Source organism: Adiantum capillus-veneris, chromosome 11, assembly GCF_014529385.1.
Source record: "Adiantum capillus-veneris isolate H3 chromosome 11, ASM1452938v2, whole genome shotgun sequence".
Taxonomy (NCBI): domain Eukaryota; kingdom Viridiplantae; phylum Streptophyta; class Polypodiopsida; order Polypodiales; family Pteridaceae; genus Adiantum; species Adiantum capillus-veneris.
In genome coordinates, this window is record NC_140941.1 from 24023588 (window position 1) to 24045303 (window position 21716).

Consider the following 21716-nt stretch of genomic DNA (forward strand, 5'->3'; position numbering starts at 1 on the left):
TATGATAGAGTGATAGTCTATGTTATGGAGCTGACCTTGATGCATTTTTTTGAGGTCAAATATTTTCTTTTACATGTTATGCAAGCTCTCGAAAATGTCAAAAAGTTATTTTTTGCATATGTTTGAAGTTACACTGTATAGTTGACCTAAAGGTCGTCGGAGCTGTGTTGCATCATGTTTATGGTGTTGGAATGTTATCATATGATGTGTGGGAACTTATGGATTGATGTGGATGCCCCATATGCATGGTTATGATTGCTTCTCACCTTTCTAGGTCAAAACTAACTCTATGTTCCTAGGGAGGTGAAGTGCAGATGTGATGTATCAACTTTTTATGGTTGGATGTTGTCAAAATTGGATTTTTATATCACGATTAGTTTCTGGTTGGACTCTTTTTATGCATGAAAGAATCACGTCTTAAGAGTCATATGTGTATGAATTCCGGTTGACTACAGGGGATATATCAAACTCCAAGTGTGGGAGTTGGTTCAGTGTGGTTATGATTTATGGTTAAGGGCTAAGATTCCCTCATGGATTATGGTTGTGATTTTATGGTGGAAGCCGGTGTGGCTCATGTTTCGTTTTCTAGATATGGTATGCTACCAAATTTTTGCAGCCATGTTATGTTCTAAAGTGGTTATGCAGGATTGGTCGTGCCTCATCCTAGTTTGGTGGAGGGCTCACCCATGTGATATGATTGGGTTATGGTTTACAATTTTTGGTATTGGATCATGAAGTGATCTAGATGGTTTATGGTAGATGTGTAAGGGTAGAGACCCTGTACAATCTAACTGCTTGGAAAATATTGTTTGTGCATATGGAAAGTGCTATTGTGATTGGACTCACGTGTTATGTTTCTCATGGTAGCATTGCTACAAGACTAGGATTGTTAATTGAGTCAACGTCAGCTAACAAGAGCTGCTAAAGAGTGCAGACGTGCGGATGCACATCGAGTATGAATACAAAGAAGCAGTAAAGATTGGTATTACACATTTTTCACATTTTCCTGAAATGGTTATGTATTGTAAATTCCCGATTTATTTCAAGCCATTGTAATATTTTAATGTGCTATGGGCTCAATGGGAGTTCCAAGTTGTAAAGCATAGGTCACTTAGTGTACTTAGGTTGCAGATACAATAAGTGTGGAGCCTCAAAGGTCTTGAGCATCCGACATTACAGATTTTAGACCTTGGCTAAGGTATAAAAGCCAACTTTGTAAAGTTTTGATTAAGTTTTGGATAATAGAAACACAACGTGAGCTAACGGTGCTCACTTCTTTCCTTCTCGCGCCTCCTACTCCCTTCCTGGTTGTCACATTGCAGTGCAGTTTGTTGCGTTGCAACCGCAGGTAAGAGCTCTACACATTGATGTAAGCATTTCATGGTAATCCGTAGTTTTTGGCGTCACCGATCCGTAACCTAAATTCATCATAAGTAGGAATTTAAGCTTTAAAATCATAAACTAAGTATAGACGAAGTATTGGGGCATCATTGCTAAGTATTTAGATGCATTGTGGGTCAAAAACGATTAGGTCAAAAACTCACTGCTATTGATAATTGTGACACTTCCTAAAGTGAGATTTGAGACGATAAGCATGTGTGCTTAGGTCTTATAAACATGTTCTAGAAGTTTCGTGATGTTTGGATGTCGTTTGATGCTGTAACGGATATGATTTGTTTGCCGATGAGCGATTGGATTTTGGTGATTTTAGTCATTTGAGTGTAGCCTGAGTTAGATGCGATTTGTTTGCTGTTTTCCAAGAGATTGACAACCTCTTGTAGCCTCTATGCACTAGTCGAGTCAACTTCATCCCATGGATTGACAATTATATTTGTGGTTCTCTTTATGTCTGCAATAAGTTAGGAGTGAGGTTAGACACCCGTCCCACATTTGGCGCCGTTGTCGGAGACGAATAGACCTAAACTAGAGAAAAACATGAGCGTCTTGTGTAGTTGTCCATTAACTTTCTCTAGGTTCACCTAGAGTTAAACTTTCTCTTAAAAATCACATAGCTTAAGAGTGTCGTCTTTTGCTGTGTAGAGGTAGCTTGGGAGTAGATTGTACTTGCTAAGTACCTTGTAGGATTGTAGGATTATAGAATTAGGTTAGGACTTTTAGAATGATTGATGGATAAGACAAGTCTTAGGATCAATGCTCAAGAAACCATAAAAAACAAGAAAACGAGTGTTTGTGGACACTTTCCACAACCCCATTGCAATAGAATCTAGGAGTAGGGTAAGTAGAATCTGAGGTGGATCTCAGAACATTGCTCACTCTAGAAGAATCAATTGTGAGTTGTTTATTGAAGTTGCAGAATTTCAGGTATACGGCTGGAAACAACACCAAAAGATTGTCAACCACTGAATTCGACTAGAGATTATGCTTTAAAAGTTGTATGAACCAGTGGGTAAGCTTAAGGACGTATTTGAGGTAAATTTTCAAGAGTTTGCAAAAACTCAGATTATTTATTTTTTCTTGACATTTTAGGCCAAATTAAGTTTTGACTTGACTCAAAGGCTTCAAATAGATAATAAAAAGACCGTCCACTGAAAAAGTTGAAAAAAGTTTTTATTTTGGGCCAAAAGTAAATAATCACGATTATTTACTTTTAGCTCAAAAATGATCAAGGTTGATACCAGAAACTCTATGCATGTGTACAAACATCTTTTGTAAAGGCTCACAGAGTTTGGCTCACAAAACATACCAAAAACTGAAATCTGTACTGATTGTCAAGAAATTGTGTCTGAATTGATGAATCTTGTTCGAATTGGGTGAGACTTGACTCAGAGGCTTAAAACGGGTCATTAAAAGACTGTCCATTAAAAAAATTGAAAAAAGTGTCCATTTTAGGTCAAAAGTAAATAATCATATTTTTGCATTTGGCTCAAAATGGATCAAGGTTGATACCACAAACTCTATGCATGATTACAAACATCTTTTGTGAAGGCTCATGGAGTTTGGATCACAAAACAGACCAAAAACTTGGTAAAAACTGAAATCCGTACTGATTGTCGAGAAATTGTGTTTGACTTGATGAATCTTGTTCAAATTCAGTGAGACTTGACTCCGAGGCTTAAAACAGGTCATAAAAAGATTGTCCAATGAAAAAATTGCAAAAAGTGTTCATTTTAGGTCAAAAGTAAATAATCGTATTTTTTGCATTTGGCTCAAAATGGATCAAGGTTGATACCACAGACTGTATGCATAATTACAAACATCTTTTGTGAAGGCTCATAGAGTTTGGATCACAAAACATACCAAAAACTGAAATCTGTACGGATTGTCGACGAGAACTTGAGTGTGACTTGGTAAATCTTGCTCAAATTTAGTGAAACTTAACTCAGAGGCTTAGATTGAAGTGTTAAACAAGCTATATGCTCAAATGACCAAAAATATGCAAAAATTTACCAGAAGTAAATAATCGTGATTATTTACTTTTACCCTATTTTTTTACTTTTTTGACCAACTAAGCATACCACAAATTTTAACATGTTATATTAAGCCCACAAATCAAATTTGGTAAGATTTGGATCATTGGAGTGAAAATTGTGGCCAAATTTATAAAGTGAGTTTGCAGACACAAAAACTATTGACCATTTGAACAGGGATTATCCAAACTTGGTGAAACTTTGCTAGGGAGCTTAAGTTGAGTTGCTTAACTAGTTGGTATCACCATTTTGACAAAAAGTTGTTTAAAAAATACCAGAAGTAAATAATCGTGATTATTTACATCTGCTCCAAAATTGAGAAATTTTGCACAAGTGAGTATATCACAAGCTCAAGCATATTAAGTAGACTCCACAAATCAAATTCGGTGAAATTTGGATCACAAAATTGAGACTTAAGCCAAATTCTTGGAATCAGAGTCTGCGGACAGTAAACAGTTGATAACTTGGACAAATCTTGTTCAAACTCAACCAAACTTGTCCAGAGACCACAACAAGGTGATTACTTGGCAAAACAAGCCTAAAAAGTGTGAAAACTGAGAAAGGTAAATAATGGAGATTATTTACTTTTGAGTCCCAGAAACAAGAATTTAAACTTTTGAGCTTGTACAATGTTAGAGCAACATAATACAAGGCCACTGGTCAAGTTTGGGCTCCATCGGATCAAAATTAATACATTATAACTCAATTTTCAAGTTGCAGATTAGTCCTTTATCTCCTTGCAAGGAGAGAATTTGGAAATCTCATTTGCAGACTCACTTAGCTCAAATTAAAGAACCAGGTTGCAGGCAAAGAATTGGGAGCTTGACAGTAGCTGAATTCAAGTCAAGTGGAAAACCGGATAACAATCTAATCTGCAGGAGTAATTCTGTTAATCAACATCGAGATCTGCTAAGAGACAGTTTTTACAGAAAGAGTCAACATGGACTCAAGTCGAGCCGAGAGTTCAAGTATAGCAAAGGAAGCCAGTAGCAGTAGCAACACATGCACAACTGTAATGTATCAAATTTTACAGCTCTATGGCTACATTGGTTTTGTATATAGATTCGGAAGGCCATAGATACTTGATGAGCAACAAAAGCAACACAGGAGCCACGATCCTATTGATCAGAATGAAGACAAATTCAGAGAACTCCCAGATGTTCATCGACTTCAGTGGATTTAGGTATTGCAATCTCAAAGACGAGGTGCAGATAGAAGTGAAAAAGATAGATCTAAGTGGTTATTGAGAAATCTGCACAAGCCAGCAAAACATATAGTTGGTGCACATGCAATCAGGATCATTGTACATGGACTACAATGGTCATATCTAGAGTTGAGAACCAGAAATGCAAGATACAACAGATCAACCAATAGAAGCCAATCTAATTGGAGAACCAAGTCAAAGGCAGTACAAAGGTCAAGATGGAGCAATCTACAGCTTGATGCTTAGTGTTCTAAAAGAAGATGCCGACAACTTGGCAAGTACAAAAGCAGAAACTTCTCAGCTAGAGCTTGACATGACGGAACCAAATGAAATACCACCAGTCATGGCATATTGCTCAGATTGTGGACAAAAAGGTGAACAGTTTTTTGAATATTGTCCAAGAAATCTTGACAACAGGGACATATCAACTGCCAAGCAAGGTACAAAGAAAATAGAAAATACGAATCTCGATGTAAGTGCATTTAACTCGTTCACTTTTAATGCAATCAGATGATTATGAGTTACCATTTGAAGCACCAGTAAAAACACTGCAAGTCAAAATCAGCATAAAGATGCACAGACACCTGAAAAGCTTAAAATTGATTCTTTGAACAATAAATTATTGCGTGAATTTGGTCAAGGTGTCCAGATATCACCGAAGGTTGAAAAGACTGTTAGGTTTGCAAATGATTTTTTATCCGCTGCCACAAGTGTGGAACCATTAACGAGTCTAAAGAACGCATCAAACAGAATGATGTTAGCTTTGTATGGTACAAATTAATATGCATACTATGTACACCAAAAAAGGAAAACTATACCAAAAGGATCAACCAGTGTTTGAACGGCCCACATACCATCTCATAAAAGTGTATCCAATGATAGATCAGAAAGGATAGTTCATTTTAGAGGAAAGAATCTATTATAGCTCATCCTCTCTAGAGCTGAATGATATTACCCGAGTGAACCCAGAAATTTGTTCAGAGCCAAACTCTTCTCCATTGGAAATCAAGCTTCAATGTTGTAACCCAACGGTCGTATATATAGATGAGAGCCTAGCATCTATGATGCCTTGGGTCCTGAAACCACAGAAGCTCACATCATAGGAGACCCATGGGATAGACATTATCAGGGAAAAGATAATGCTATCTACAGCTTGACTTGGGGAATAATTTGTCATGTTTCAAGGAGATACATAGAAAACTATGTAGAAGGTTTACAGATGCCGAATGTCAACAGTGCTACCCAAAGTATACCTTCACAGTCCCAAAAGGTGAGACTAAACCAAAGGCAGACAATTTTGAACTCTTACAATGAAGCAGGCTATAGTGATCACCTAAGGAAGGGGAGAGCTGTAAATCCATCAAGCTCAGCTTATGTACCACGAAATGCTACACCATTTAGAAGCCCTAGAACTTCTAGCCAGCAGACTCCTTCAAAGCAAAAGCCATTGGAAGATCATATGGTTGGTGGAAGTTTTCCACTGACCCAGAAACCATCAAAATCTGCAGAAAAATTCTTCTATGAAGATCATCAGGGACAAAAGTTTCATGTGATCTCCACAAGTCAAAGTCAAAAGCCGACAAATCCCATCAGGTTCAAACAATTTCCTGTGACCAAACTCACATATGCATATCGAGATGCACATGGTAACGAAAATCATCAAGACCATGACCTTGCCCTTGCCCCTATGGATGGCCCAATTGAAGTCAAAGACTATCTGAAGATGATACAAAGCCTCAAGATGCCAGAACAGGTGACAGAAAAGTCAAAATCAATGAAAGCTAAAGTGCAAAAATCTACACAAAGGTCACCACCAAAATCTCCTCTAAAGAGACAGATTCTGTCAGAAAGTACAATGGATCTTTTAAGGTCAAAGGTTACTAAAATGCAAGAGGAAAATGCTCAACAATTGCAAAAAAGTGCACTATCACAGTCATACGAGTCGACATCAACCGAAGCAGGTGGTCAAAGCAAAGAAAATGCAGATAAAGCTCAACCAAAGGACACTGCCACAACAAAGGCAGTCAATAAAGAAAGAAATCTTGAGACGATCAAGTGCAACATTGTTGGTGAAAACAAAGAAAAGCTCTCAAGCAAAGAAAAGCTAGATTTTCAGCTAGATAAGAATCTGATGTCTTTTTGCACTTGGAAAAGATGTGGCCAACCGTAGCTCAAAGATGCTCCAAAGTTTGTGAGCATATCAGGAAACAAACGAGTAGAATGCTGGGGAATCATCTCCATCACCATTGAACTAAGTTTACAGACCATCATAGCTCAATTTCATGTGATCAAAGCAAAAGATATGCCATACGACATCATAATGGGAATGCCAATGGTCCAGAAGATGATAGAGATACAGAATGCAAACACAATGGAGTCTTCAGAGACAACAAATAATGAAGACCATGGCTGGTCACCCGTAGACGACAACACAAGGTCCTCCAGCACAACTCAAATGGAAGATCTTATTGAATATGATTCATCTCCATTGAATAGAACTTCAAAAGAGCTTAAAGCAGATCAGGCATCAAGAAGTGTAGATCAAACAGAGCAAAGAGTAACCACACAAGATATTATGTAGAGAATGCAACTAAAGCCAAAAGTTAAGAAGAATGGGGTTGCTGAAAATCAGGAAGCAATAGGAAGTCCAAAGATCAATCACTCATTGCCAGTTGAACCAGCTGATGTAAGTCAGCTTGGAAAACAGAGTCTCAAGTCACCCTCCATAGAGACACAGTTAGATCAAGATGAGACCATGGCAAAAGCAGGACATAAATCTTCAATAGAGCCAACAGTGAAATAGCTATAGCTCTCAACATTACAAAAGGATCAAGTGTCAGATGCAATGCTCTATTGGATAAAGAAGTAAAGTTCAATATGATTGCAGAAAACATCCCAAAGATCCTCCAGATCACTCCATGCAAGCATGATAGAAAAACAATGCTAGGTATGCATACAAGTCAAGAAGAAATGGTTGCTACCCTTAGCATCCAAAATCATGAAGAGCAAGTAAAGTTTCAGTTAAATTCTTCAAAGGAAATGCTTGTAGATGTAATCCTTGGACATCAGTTGTTAGATCAACACAAGGCCTACAAAGAAGATACAATGCTAATACTCTCTTCTCCAAGAGGTAGCCAACAACATTTACAGGTACCGTTAATGCCAAATTTCAAAGTTGCAAAAGTCACAAGAATCGAAGACAAAACTTGCAGACAAAGGTAAATCTAAAGTGGAACTTCCCTTGATTTCACGAAAGGTGTGACAACACATGCCTCTACATCAAAGAACCCTCATGGATCAGCTTCTTCAAGCAAGCCAGGCTTTCAAAACTTCAAGTCAATTGCTGACCCAATTGAACCCTCTAAGGAGACACCAAGAAAAGCAAAGATATTTTAGCCAAAGTACTCAAGAAAGCAAAGGAAAGTCAAGCAAGTGTTTGTTTAGAGCAGTTTAGTCAAAGTCAATGATCCAATTTGGATTAAAGATAGGAAATCAACACAAAAAGACAAACACATGGGATGGATAGCATCACAATGGAGCTTAAACGGAGAAGAGTACTATAGAGGTAACAAACAGATATGGGTACCAAAACCTCAAGTAAGGGCATATGAAGTAACATCAAGTCCCTCCCAAGAAAGAAGGCCCACAAGGTATCAACCATGACAATATTTTAGGATACCTAAGAAGCAGATATACAATAGAACCACATTGAAAGATGCTAAAGTCTACCATAACTCTCAAGAGGATACAGAACAGAGATAGATCTCAGAGAATCTTCCTCTTAGACAAGGATTCTACATAGGGTATACAAAGATCTGGCTACCAGTCAACCACAAGCCAACTGAAACTACACCAAACCTGCATGAAGATCTTAAAAACTCAACAAGACCTAGAGCGAAGCAAAGTCAACAATGGAGTTACAAAGGTCCTCAAAATATTATTCCTAAGTCTTCCAATGTACCAAGTCAAAAGCCAGATGCCGACAGCCAACAGAGACCTACAACAACATCAAAGAATCCTATCAACAGGCCTAATTGGAGAATCAAACAGATAATGGAGTCTTCACAGTCAAAGAAGGACAACCCAACCAACACACATTCAGATTTGAAGAAGATAAAACAGGTATGGCAAAAGAAACCCTCAATCCAACTTGGTTCTTTTTTAGGATTCAAGCTTACTTTTACCAGAAGAAATGTTTGTATAGTAAGCACAAGAATGTAAAAAGTGAAGTCGCCAGGGTGCAAAAAACACTCTTTGGCATATTCAGAGTCGAGCTGTTGAGCCATAAAATGAGAAAATCATTAGTCCCAAAGCTTCAAGTCATATTAAACTCTGTGCTAAGAGTCGTAGTTATTAGGCTTACACTCAGGCTGAAAGAGTTGAACATATTTAAAGTCATGTTTCTCATGCTGGATGAGATGAGCATAAGAGTCGAAGTCTATTAACTTACAATTGGTGGAGTGTCATAGAGTCCAACAGTCACGCACAATGCACCGTAAGATGAGAGCACATTTCCTTGTCAACGAAAACCATTCTTAAAGGGGTACCAACTTGCAAAGCCATGTCATATGCTTTTATAGCTATACCATCTTTCTGAAGAACCCCTCAAAATCCTTCCTGGACAGGATATTGTTTTTCATGCATTCTATGTATGCATAAATAGGATGTCCCATTATTGTACATATACATTAGACACTCTTTTTTGCTTCCACCTACGCACCTTGAGTGGACTACAACAGGCAAACCAATGTTCCATCATGCTACCCTCTCATATTTGTTGCCTTTTTAATTCCATATCTATTAGCAAATAATCCCTTGAGTACTTTATTAATATTTCCCATGCTAATAAATATTCCAATAATATGCATATCCCAAAGGCACTTTTTCTCCACTGGGTTTTCTCCCTTTGGTCGTCCAAGTATTAGACCCTAATTTAGATCCTCATCATTTTAATTCTCTTGTACGTACTTTTCATAAATAAGCAGTAGCCTCATCATTATGCTATTACAACGGACAAATGCAACATCATCTCTCACATCAGACATATTTGGACCAATTAAGATGTTGCAACGAATTGAACCTCATCAACAAATTCAACCACAAATGAAGACAATCAGCCCATCAACAACCAATCAAAAAACTTTCACAGCCTCCACGGACACTTTTCTACAGTGCTCGAGGACGGGCACTAAAATCAAAAGGGGGGAATGTTAACTGAGTCAACGTCAGTTAACAGGAGCTGTTAAAAATCAAAGACATACGGATGCACATTGAGGATGAATACAAAGAAGCAGTAAAGATTTGAGTTACACATTTTCCACATTTTTCTGAAATGGTCATGTATTGTAAATTCTCTATTTATTTAAAGCCGTTGTAATATTTTAATGTGACACGGGCTCAATGGGAGTTCCAAGCTATAAAGCATAGGTCAATTAGTGTACCTAAGTTGTAGACACAATAAGTGTGGAGACTAAAAGGTCTTGGGCGCCGGACATTACACATTTTAGACCTTAACTAATGTATAAAATCCAACTTTGTAAAGTTTTGATTAAGTTTTGGATAACAGAAACACAACGTGAGCTAACGGCGCTCACTTCTCTCCTTCTTGCACTTCCTACTCCCTTCCTGGTTGTCACATTGTAATGAAGTCTATTACGTTGCAACGCAGGTAAGAGCTCTACACATTGACGTAAGCATTTCATGGTAATCCGTAGCTTTTAGCGTCGCCGACCCGCAACCTAATTTCATCATAAGTAAGAATTTAAGCTTCAAAATCATAAAATAAGTATAAGCAGGGTACTGGGGCATCATTGCTAAGCATTTAAATGCATTTTGGGTCAAAAACGATTTGGTCCAAAACTCACTGCTGTTAATAATCATGATTTTTGCACTTGACCTAAAGTGAGCTTTGAGACCATAACCATGTGTGCTTAGGTCTTATAAATATGTCCTGGAAGTTTCTTGACGTTTGGATGTTGTTTTGATGCTGTAAAGGATGTGATTTGTTTATTAATGTGTGATTGGCTTTTGGTGATTTCAATCATTTGAGTGTAGCCTGAGTTAGATGCGAATTGTTTGTTGTTTTCCAAGAGATTAACAACCTCTTGTAGCCTCTATGCACTAGTCAAGTCAGCTTCGTCCCATGGATTGACAATTATATTCGTGGTTCTTGCTATGTCTGCAATAAGATATGAGTGAGGTTAGACACCCGCCCATAAGGATCACCTACATCGCTTAGCCTTAGACTAAAGGCTCGTTGACCTGGGGCTTTGCTGGATCGGGGGTGTTGCCTAGGTCTTCTTCTTCTTTTGTTAGGCTCATCTACACAGTTAGTGCGTCGAGGGTTGGCTCAACTACATGGCTAACACGTTGGGGATTTTGCCTTGGCTTTGTCTAAACACCTAATGATGGGCATCGAAGAGGCGTGGCGCCTAAACTGGTATGGTTGGTGTTGATACCCTACCACCTATTGGTACTTGCGATCCTTTCAGAGCTCGGGTTTAGAGGGAGGCAAAGCGGCCTCAGCTTATGTTTGGCGCAAGTAGGTTGGAGGTATTCTGGCTCGCTCCCAGTGAAGTGAAATTCTCTATGTCCATAGTAGAGCAGATGTGGATGGGTGGGCCGGTCGATCCCTACACAGGGTCCGCTACTCTGCTAGTTATTTTTTCATAAACTTTTTGATGTTATGGTATATCCAGATTTTGTCATTGCATTAATACATGGTTGCCTGTTTCATTTAGACAGGGCATTTAAAGATTCTATGTTGTCATTCTCTCACGTCTCTGTGCACTCTACTTCACCCTCCACTATATTCTCTCTCTCTCTCTCTCTCTCTCTCTCTCTCTCTCTCTCTCTCTCTCTCTCTCTCTCTCTCTCTCCCCCCCCCCCCCCCCCCCCCCCCCGCAATGCGGTGTACACATATATTCACCCTCCACAATGTTATATTTTTCTTGAGTATGTTTTCATTCATAACACACATTCAGGGGTAGCACTAGTCGCTAGGTACCTCTGGATGTAGTCTGGCTCATGGCCTAAACTCCATGCTTGGTCGGGCACTGAGAACTCCTCCCCTATGCAAACACTTTCTCAACTCTGATGTATATTGAAAATCATATAAAGGTGTAAATTGTATATTTTGTGCATAGACCCCCAGGGGGGTATCTCTCATAAACCATTTAATACTCTCATGGTCAAAAACTACTTCAAACTCGGCACTATATAAATAGCGTTGCCACTTTCGTAAAGTGTGAACTATGGCATAGAGCTCTCTCGACACAATAATTTTATTGAGCTCTATCTAACTTTTTACTTTCAAAGGCTATAGGTCTTCCCTCTTGGAGAAGTACCTCACTAATTGCTTTATTACTAGCATCAGTCTCTACCACAAACGGCTTAAGTGGGTCAACGATTGCTAGGATGGGAGCAGTGGCTACAACTACCTTGAGTTGTTCAAAACTGCATTGTTGGGCTTCTTTCCAAGAAAAGGTCTTATCTTTTTCTTTAAGTTTATCCGTCATAGGAAGAACGATTTTGGCATAATCACGGATATACTGTTGATAAAATCTAGCCATGCCTAAGAAGACTTGAAGCTACTCAACCATGCTGGGATGTGGCCATCGAAGAATGGCAGCGACCTTGTAAGTGTCCATTTTGATGCCAGAATAAGAGATCACATGACCGAGGTAATGTATCTATGTTTTAAAGAAATTGCACTTTGCTTTGCTAAGCATACAGAGCGTGAGCTCGTAGCTGTTCAATCACTAATCGTAAGTGTTCTATGTGTTCATGTCCATTTTTCCAATAAATGAGAATGTCATCAAGGAAAACCACAACAAATTTTCCGAGATAGGGATACAAGACACTCTCCATGAGTGTCAAAAATGTAGCTGGAGCATTGGTTAAACCAAAAGGCATAACCAAAAATTTAAAATGCCCGAACCGTGTTCTAAAGGCAGTTTTAGAGATAAACTTTCAAAAGGATACGCACCTGGTGGTATTCTGAACGAAGATCTATCTTTGTATAGTATCTTGCTCCATGAAATTGATCAAACAACTCATCCACTCGAGGCAGAGGATACTTGTTCTTGATGGTTATGACGTTTCATCCGCGATAATCTACGCACATTTCTCGACTCAGGGTTGTGTTGGGCTTCCCTGTGCCATGTCTATCAGTGCCGAACCCCCCACCTTGTGAGTGAGGAGGCTCATTGGAGGGGAGAATGGAGGGGGCAACGAATTGTGGTGGAAGTGGGAACTGGCTTGAGGTGCGTTGTGGCACATAGGGGTAGGGATTTGACCCAAGTGCACCCCTTGATTGCCCCTCTATGATGCGGGTCTATTCTCCTTTGCAAGCTCCTTGTTTTTTGGCATTGGTGGTGGCTACCTTTCCATGCTCTAATTAGAGCATGGGGAAACGAAGGTTTGGTGGTTTTTGTATGATATCGCAACAAGCAGGAGGTTCTTGCAGGGAGAGTAGCAGGGCAATGGTGGCAGCTTCGCTATGCTCTGTGGCAACCTATGTGTTCCTCAACGTTCATGTTTTAGCTAGAGGCATGGATGATGGTTTTCCTTGCATGGATCTACTCTGATATTGGCTACCATGCTATGGTTTATTGGAGTGGGCGGCTCTTGTCCAAGCTTAATGGTTTCACCAATGAAGGTACTTGACCTACTCTTCTATCTTTTTTGGATGTCGGGTATGTGGGAACTTGTTTTGTGAGAGCAGTTGCAAGTGGTGGGATTCGTGCTTTGGTAGATGTGTGCTTATGTCATGTGGCATGCACATATTTTTTCAATGTATCAGGTTATGCTTCCTTGTAAAAGGCACAAATTGTTATGGTACTTTGTTGTTATCTTTCTCATGGCACTTTGTTGTACATGAGGACTTGCTATAGTTTATATTTTTTTGTATGTAAATATCCCACAAATGTGAGAATTGCTAAAAAAATATATTTTTAAGGTCCCTTCATTTCATGGCCTTATGTTACTTGACGTCCTTTTCATTTTATTTATTATTGGTTTTCAAAAACAAGCCTTAGTGAAGAAGAGAGTTACATATACGGTTGAAATTTTCTTTGATATCTTACTTTGTAAAAAATCTTCTCATTTAAGAGCTTCATATGGATCCATCCCATTAAATTGTTTGAGAATGCCAACCTCACCTTGTTTGTGTTAGTGTGTGTAGCTGTTGTAACTTATATAATAAAACATAATTGAACTTTTACATTCAAAAGACAACTGGATTTAGAGAAAAGGCAAAACTTAGTACAAAAATAACTCAGTCTTCCATTTGAAAAATTTCTCTTGTGGTAACCAAGTACATAGGGTATTGTTAATAAAATAGACTTTTTGAATGCTTCATATAATAGGACTTTACAAATTGAGAAACACAAACACGTGAACACGCATGGGCATGTGTGCATGCGCGCACATAGTTAATTTTGAGTCTAACAAGAAGTAAACAACAAGAAACAAGTATCATGTATACCTAGCCACTCAAATCTCCAAAAAAAATGGGAAACATATAGGTTAACATCTAAATGTTTCAAAAACAGTACAATAATTTTTTAAAAAAACCATAAGATGTGGTTGAAAGAGATTTTTTGGTTTTCTTCATTAGCAACACTATTTATATTCACTTATATGCACATTTCGTGTAGATTAACCAATTGTTGGATTTGGACCCATTGAAGACTAACCTTTTAGAGAGTTTTATTGGTGTTGTAGCAGGTTAGGCTATAAAAGGAAAAAGTGCCAAAGCAATTCCCTAATAATTACATTCATAGTTCCCGACAAAGTTATATATAGAACTTGACAAAAACAAGGGTACTTCAAAGCTAGCATTTTGCATCAAATAATGCTCAAGAATCAACATAGCAGATAGCCATAGATAGTTCCAAGATGGGTTCAAACCTTTAAAAAATTACTACTATGGAGGTTTGAAACTCTTATAACTAGTTTGAAGATAGGTAGAAGCTACCATGACAATGAACACCAATTTTGGAGCCAAGCATAGCTAAGATACTTTGAACATACATAAACAACCTGCGAAGTACTTTAAGTTGTAGAGACAAACTTGTAGTTAAAGTAAATTTTATCACCAGGCATTCTAAAATTGTTAATTTATAGCCAATAAAAATATTATAAAACCATTGTTATGCACCCTTTGATACTTTCGAGAACATAAGAAGCAATGTCTTAATGAAGAGGTAGTTGCTAACCACCCTACTTTTACTGAATTTGGACCCATGGGTGCTTTAAGCATAGGTCAATGATAGGTCAATGTCAAAGTTCCTAGAGGGAGCAGGTATGGTAGAAGGTCATCATTTTCCTCCATAGCACCTTTGAAGATAGGCGAAGTTTATCATCAGTGCTTGTTGAAATTTACAAGTGTCTGGGCCTCATAAATAAAGTATTATGAGCTTGACTTGTGCTATAAAGGATATTCCAAACAAAACTTTTAAATATCATTTTGAAATCATTCTTCTTTTTTTAGCAAGTGCAAGGACCAATAAATTCCAATTGAAAGAAGCATTCTACGAGTTGAAGTAGAAACAAGGTGAAGATCATACAGGCATGTTAAAACATGTTATCCTCACAAAAAGTGTCTATTAACTTACAGTTTTACTATTTAGGATTTTGGAAACTCTACATTTGGACAAGCTACAATGCTTAAGCTACTACCAAGTTGTGGTCCCACTGTGTGCCATACATGTTGCAAATTTGAAACACGGGCATGCATTACAAGCCTACTAAAAGGCATTTTATCTTGAAGGGATGACAAAAGGTCGCATCTTTGCTACTTTTCACCAATTTCTAGCATACATCCTGCGAAAAAGAGCATTGACCGCTTGACAGGTAGCATGTGCTACATGTATTGCTTACAGCGCCATGGTGAAGTCATAAAGGTGCTGGGAGTGTTGTGTGGAACCGTGAAATTCTAGCACAATGAGTGCTTTGAAGCCATGTAAGCACTCAAGTGTAAGGAGGCTCTAAGCAAAAGATGAAGAATAGAATACTCCTTGTAAAATATTGACAAAAACATAAATTCACAAAAACATAAAACATTCAGAAAATTTAGACAGGAAAGTGTCTTTATCTATGTGTATGTCTTGCACTAAAGCGCAAAAAAGAAAAAAAGGAATGGCTTTTAAAGTCAAGACCTCACCCTCTCAAAAAGGAGATAATTTCTTTTTAGTCGTCATTACTTTCAAACTCCACTTGAGGGACACGTGTCTATCAATAGAAGATGAACTAACTTCCATTATTCTTTCATATGGCTTGTTTTAACAAGCCAAACAAGGAAAATTACTAAAATACCCCTGAAATTTGACTAAAACTCCTTACAAAAATATTCCCAAATTTCAAAATTTTCCAAAATATCCATGTATCAATTTGAACCTATTGCTCCAAGTTTTGCACATTATAGTCTTTTGTATCTTATATATAAAAAATTAAACAAATGAGCTCACAAACAGAAGCATTTGTGTCTATTAACAATAAGTCATTTCAACTTGAGAGCTCTTAGTATCATCCAAAATCTTATCATCTCAAACTAATCTTCCTATGAAGAGTTGCAAAAAGGAAAGTGTTTGGAGATGTTTGCGAAAATAGTAAAGGGTATTTTGGGAATTTTGGAAACTTAAAGGGCATTTTGGGGATTTTTGGCAAAGCAAGAGAGGTTTTTTTGAAAAAAAAATTATATGAGGGGGTATTTTGGTAATTTTGCCTAGAAATAGATAGGAGTGCATGGTAGCAGAAAGAGGTTCCAAGAAATTAAGGAGCCTCCACATACTCAATCTTGTGTGCAAAGCCAAATGAGTCTACATTGTTCGAGATCCAAAAAACACACATGAAGATGTTGCATCAACTAATGGCATTGCAAGGACTTCATAGGGTTCCTCAAAGGTATATCACAATCTCTGTAAAAAAAAACCAATCTCTCTCTCTCTCTCTCTCTCTCTCTCTCTCTCCAAGAAAAGGGGCTGTATTCTGCTACAGAAGAGACCTTTGGAGATGCTCAAGGGCCTATCACCCATAGGAAGTACAAAAGCGAGATAACAATGAAAGATGAACCATTGGGGAACTGACAATCTCACCCTTGTGTGGAGAAAAGAGCCTGCTGAAGTATCCCACTGATTGTGAAGAGTATGGAGCAGCTCAACCCAAATGGCTGTAAAAATGGTGGAGTATTGTGAGCCTAGAATGTGAGCACAACGGGCCTTCCACATGGTCCAAGCATGATGCTGCATATCATAGTGAAAAATGTGTCTTGCTGGTAGAAGTCCAACCGGTGACCTGCGTCTGGAATTCTCTATAGAGTGCCCAGCATGAGGACTGGATGTGTCGGCAAGCCGTGAGAAAAGACGTGTAACCCAAAAAACTACAAAAGCCATGCAACTGTCCCCCACACCACAAATCCATCATGTATGCCCAGCAAACAACAAACTGCCATCCCTGCTGGCTAACCTAGAAATGGTGCCTCAAGGACTCAAGCTTGCAGGTATATCTTTTACAAATCGGATCATGACCAGTGGAAGGGACAGAAGGTAGTTTGTGTTTGCGAGGGCACAGCAATATACAAGAAATTCACCAATAAGTACATTCAGTCTAAGGAACAAAGATTGTTTGTGTTTGCCATGACTAGGAACTTGTGTAAAATTTCTGAGAGAGCTTTTCTGTCTGTGGAGTGTAGCAAGACCTTTATATCGAAGTTCATGCTTCAAACTTGATAGCTCACACCATCCTCACAAATGCGCTACAAACCATATGCTCTAAGGCACATACAAAAGGCGTTGACTATGTACAGCCCTTTACATCCAGCTATTCCACACTGTGTAGTTCACAAGAGATAATGAGATTAAGGAGAAACTTCATTGTCATATTGATAGCTTTCGAATGGACTATTATAAGCAAGCAAATCTATCAAAATACATCTCTTGCATTGTAGCATTGGTATTTCTCTTTTGAGTTTTACAAAGTGAGCTTTCTCCCCAGTGTCTGCAAAGCACCCTTGTTCTCACACTTCACAAAAGATCCTATGAGTACCCTGCATGGCGGGGAAATCAATCTGTTGTATCAGCTCAGGTAGCGAAGTTTACCTTTGAGCATGTATATGATTGAAGCTTCAGTAGCTGAGGCCAAGTTGAAGGCCAAAAGCAGCATGCAAAAGGAATAATAGCATGATCCCACTTCCTAATACAGCATGCACGCTGCGCAATGATGGATTGCTCTGTTCAAGAAAGGGCACAAACAGAGAACTCATTACAAGCCTTAATATGAAAACAAGACAGAATTTGGTCTTGCAAACCTAATGGTCCTTCCAAAATTTTGGAAACTAGGCGATACTAACCTCAAATAAGCCAGTTAGAGCTGTCTGAGTTGCTAAAAGAGCAAGACCAGAGAGCCCTGTGACAGCGTGGGGACTGCAAGTCACAAAAGAAGGCACTTACAATCATCCGTCTGAACAAAACAAGAGCATATCTTGTCATAGAAAGCACTGTTCACAGAAATCAATACATTTCTTGCCATCAGACCTCTCAAAAATGGGCTTCCCAGACGTGAGAAGAGACAATATGCCGCCGGTTGCTCCTAGTGAAAAAAAGAAAAACATGCCGCCGAGAAGTTTTGGATGCAGATCCTTGGCTTTTGCCTTTACTTCCTTCACCCAAAATAGACCAGTCAACGAGGTAAAGGTTCAAACAAGATGCTAAAAGTACCAAAACAGTCCATGAGTTTTCGGAAAAAGAAATTACTAAGTCATCTGCTAGGCGAATTTGCCAGCCCAAATATGATCCATAGCCTCCCATTGCAAAAAGCACCACTGCCTGCAGCACCAGAAAAAATAAGATAAAATGAAAAACTGGATGCAGCATACGCCGTAACCGAATTCTCGAGTCTGAACTCTCATCTCACCCCATAACATACATGTTAGATCTTCAATCCCCTTAAATTTGAAGGGGCCAAGTATGGCAAAAAAACGCAATGCTCGATGCAAAGAGACAGAACTGCTTGATTTAACAAGACCTATTCTCTGCTACTTGGCCATGAGTTACATCCTTGCTGCCAAGTTGGTAAAAGCACACCCCTCATTGAAGGGTTACTTCTTACCATGTTTCCAGGATGCCCCCAATGCACAAGCCAATCTGGTAAGTCCAAGCTTCTTACGAGCTCAGCAATGGGTTCAAACAGTTCAGCAACCGTTCTAGCTGAGCCAAAAGTCCATCACAATGTTAGGCTATAAGCTTGACAGAGGTCGTGGAATGAAATGTCTAGTATGAATGCGGGTTACATATTATATGCCTGTTAGAAGTAGAAGCGTAAGACGTAAGTCTGAAATTTTCCAGATAAGCTATGTGAAGACCACGTACACCATCATAAAACCACATTCATTTGCAGGGATGCATGGCCAATGTTTGGCTGTTGAAACTTTCGTACAGACTACATTACACAGCCGTGCCATGATTTTACATGCGTACTTCAGCACTTGTTCATGCAATACCAACCACATTTGTCATGAGCTTCAGACATGAGGAACGTAAACACATCTTCAATGAGCTATTATAAGAGGACATCCGGCACATCCACTTAAAAGGTTTTAACACGCATCCGTTTAGCAAACCTAGCAGAGACTCACGGTACATACCACCCGGAAGTGCAGCAATAGCAAGTAATGGCAGCAGTGACACAGAATGTAGCCTCAAGCTGTCCTTGTTGAAGTTCCCCGCTTGCGAAGGACAAACAGTTTGTTCATTCTCTGGCCCAACTTTGGTCAGCCATGCGACGGACTGAGTTGATAATCTTGATCTATCCGCAGCTACCTGACTCCTCGTCTCGTCTTGCAGAGCCATGGCTTGAACAGTGGGATTGGCATTGCCTACATGGAGACCAAAAAATCAAGAGGAGAAGCCATTTCGCACACACGCTACATAACGCCCAGTTGGGCAAAGATGAGCAGACGTAAGACATGGCTTACAAAGAAAGAGGGATCGAAAATGTTTCTGCCTGATAGGTGAGGTCGCTCCAAGAGCAGGGCGAAGTGAGCAGGAGGAGCTGGAGGAAGAAGCAGCCGCCATGACCGTACTGGTGCAGCCAACTCTTGCATTGTCTAAAATATGACCGTCTTCTAAGTAAAACCATTTCAACCTCTCATTCTCCAATCAAAATCTATCCTCCCTTATAGGTACTTTTCACACTCCACATAGGCTAGGAGCCATATAGAAGAGGAGTAGGCTAAAGGATTCTTATTCATTTTTGTAGACCCAGTTCTAATTAGGTCCTAGCTCTCTATGAAAAGTCCAGCTGAGAATGTAGTTTGACAAGGTTACATTAGTTTTGCTCCACGTGTACGAATGGCACGAAGGTCGATTGCACCTTTGAGCAGTCTGAATGCACCCTTACGTAGGTGTCACTTTCCAACACCCTTCCATCCTCTTTGCTTTGCTTGCTTGGCCCAATGTGTGTCAAGAAGAGAGGCCATCTTTACAAAAGAAAGATGTGTGGAAAATGGTAAGTGGTGATTAAAACAGACATCTTGCTTACGCAAAGAGTGTTCAATTTTATTTGAAGCTAACAACCGCCTAAGAAATATTGGCAAACTCCCTTGGAGGTCTCTTGCGATTGTTCCTACAACATAAAAGCCTCTCTTTGTCTTCTTCTACTTTTCCACCATAGTCAAGTGTTTCACGATGACACGAGCCTTCGATTATCAAGCCTTAGGTGATGCCAACATTTCAAAGAGGAGCTTTGGCTCATTAATTTATGGGCACAGCATGTGCCAGTGCTGGTAGGTACTTTTTGATTATAGATAGTTAAATGTTGGTTGATGTAGCTCAAGCGCCAGCTTTGCCAAAATTGACTCCAACTTACGCATGTGGAGGTGATGCTCTAATTTGTTGATGTCGCAATCTAAGAGATAAGAAAAAATCTAAGTCTACTCTAATTATGAATGGATGTTAAGCAATAGCAATGAAGCGCTCTAGCCGAACACTTGATGTTACACAAGATGCTGCATTGAACAGCTTCTTAAAGAAGAATATACACAAAACTCGAAAACGAAGAAGCCCATGTGCACATATTGGGTCCAATCTACCTCCATGCATGAGTGTGCTTCTCCCTCATGCATGTATAAATGCTTTATTAGTTCACTCAAAAAGAGATCTCAAAGTGCTTTATAATTTAAACAAAGTTTGCAAAGTTTAAGAGGGGTTTGTTCCAAACTAAGAGCTAAATAAGAACTAAGTAGACTTTGTCATTTGTTGTAGAAGTGGGGGTGTCTCAAGTGAATGAGTCCTCGTATCCATACCTACTCCTCTGCCAACACACATATATCATATTTCTTGCCAACAAAATCTTAGAGGTGGATTAAAAATACAACTCATTAATTAAATTACATCTTTATAGCATAAATCCAAGTTTAAAAGCAAGAGTCCTCATATATATTGCCTCACACTACAACAAGTCCTGCGAATATCGATGCGCGTATCGATGTCAAAAAGTTTGTTTTAAGAATAAAAAGCCTTGGTATGATTGTTAGTATCATCATCGGTATCATATCTTCAGTATGAAAGTCGGTATATTAATCATTGGAATATGCGATAAAATGATCGTCGATATATCTATTTAAATAAGCGGCGAAAAAGGAATAAAATTTTGACGTTGATTTGTGCGCTCATACCGATGCTCATTTTAGGGCTTTTTTCGATGCCAATTCCGAGGGTTATTTTGACGCCTGTTTAGATACTTGTACCAACATCAAAACGTGCAAAAAAAAAAAAAAAATCGGGCAGAGAAGGTTGGGAACTGATGTTGCATGTACTATAGCACCCGAAACCAACCCTCTCTGTCCAAAAGAAGAGTGCAAAAGCAATCGCACTCCACCTACATTTTGATGCTGAAGAACGAGAAGTACATTCAGTACAAATGAGCAAAACTGTAAGCATAACCAAATCACAAAATTAAAAGCTTAAACATGACAAGTTTCCAAAATCATAACCATAATGTTGACTCCCAAACCATAGGCACAACGACATGAATTTTTTCTAACCATAACTAAAACATAACATGAAAACCGTAAGTATAACGTT

The 21716-nt window shown here is 38.9% G+C and overlaps 1 protein-coding gene across 4 annotated transcripts; it reads right to left on the reverse strand.

Moving 5' to 3' along the window:
• Positions 1 to 16602: 16602 nt before the first annotated feature.
• On the reverse strand, positions 16603 to 19771 carry LOC147447002 (translation initiation factor). Of its 4 annotated transcripts, none has more exons than XM_086522912.1 (8): positions 19607 to 19764; positions 19277 to 19507; positions 18742 to 18839; positions 18387 to 18458; positions 18168 to 18292; positions 17984 to 18056; positions 17733 to 17863; positions 16603 to 17464 (listed from the first exon to the last, which is right to left on the reverse strand). In XM_086522912.1, exons 1-7 carry the CDS (start codon positions 19704 to 19706, stop codon positions 17759 to 17761), a joined length of 804 nt encoding a protein of 267 aa, XP_086379038.1. In that variant the 5' UTR covers positions 19707 to 19764; the 3' UTR covers positions 16603 to 17464; positions 17733 to 17758. The 4 variants fall into 4 exon arrangements, with proteins under 4 accessions (XP_086379038.1, XP_086379037.1, XP_086379039.1 ...); XM_086522911.1 differs by lacking the exon at positions 16603 to 17464 and adding an exon at positions 17492 to 17655 and having other exon boundaries at positions 19607 to 19763; XM_086522913.1 differs by lacking the exon at positions 16603 to 17464 and having other exon boundaries at positions 17492 to 17863; positions 18168 to 18283; positions 19607 to 19771.
• Positions 19772 to 21716: the final 1945 nt, after the last annotated feature.

Excerpts from the sequence above, each read along its gene's own strand:
- LOC147447002 (XM_086522912.1), bottom strand. The coding sequence starts at position 19,706 with ATGGCGGCTGCTTCTTCCTCCAGCTCCTCCTGCTCACTTCGCCCTGCT. Across the intron at positions 18,840-19,276 it reads TATTGCTGCACTTCCGGGTG|CTAGAACGGTTGCTGAACTG; the intron begins GTATGTACCGTG and ends CTTTTGGCTCAG. Across the intron at positions 18,459-18,741 it reads GGGGGCATCCTGGAAACATG|GCAGTGGTGCTTTTTGCAAT; the intron begins GTAAGAAGTAAC and ends CTGGTGCTGCAG.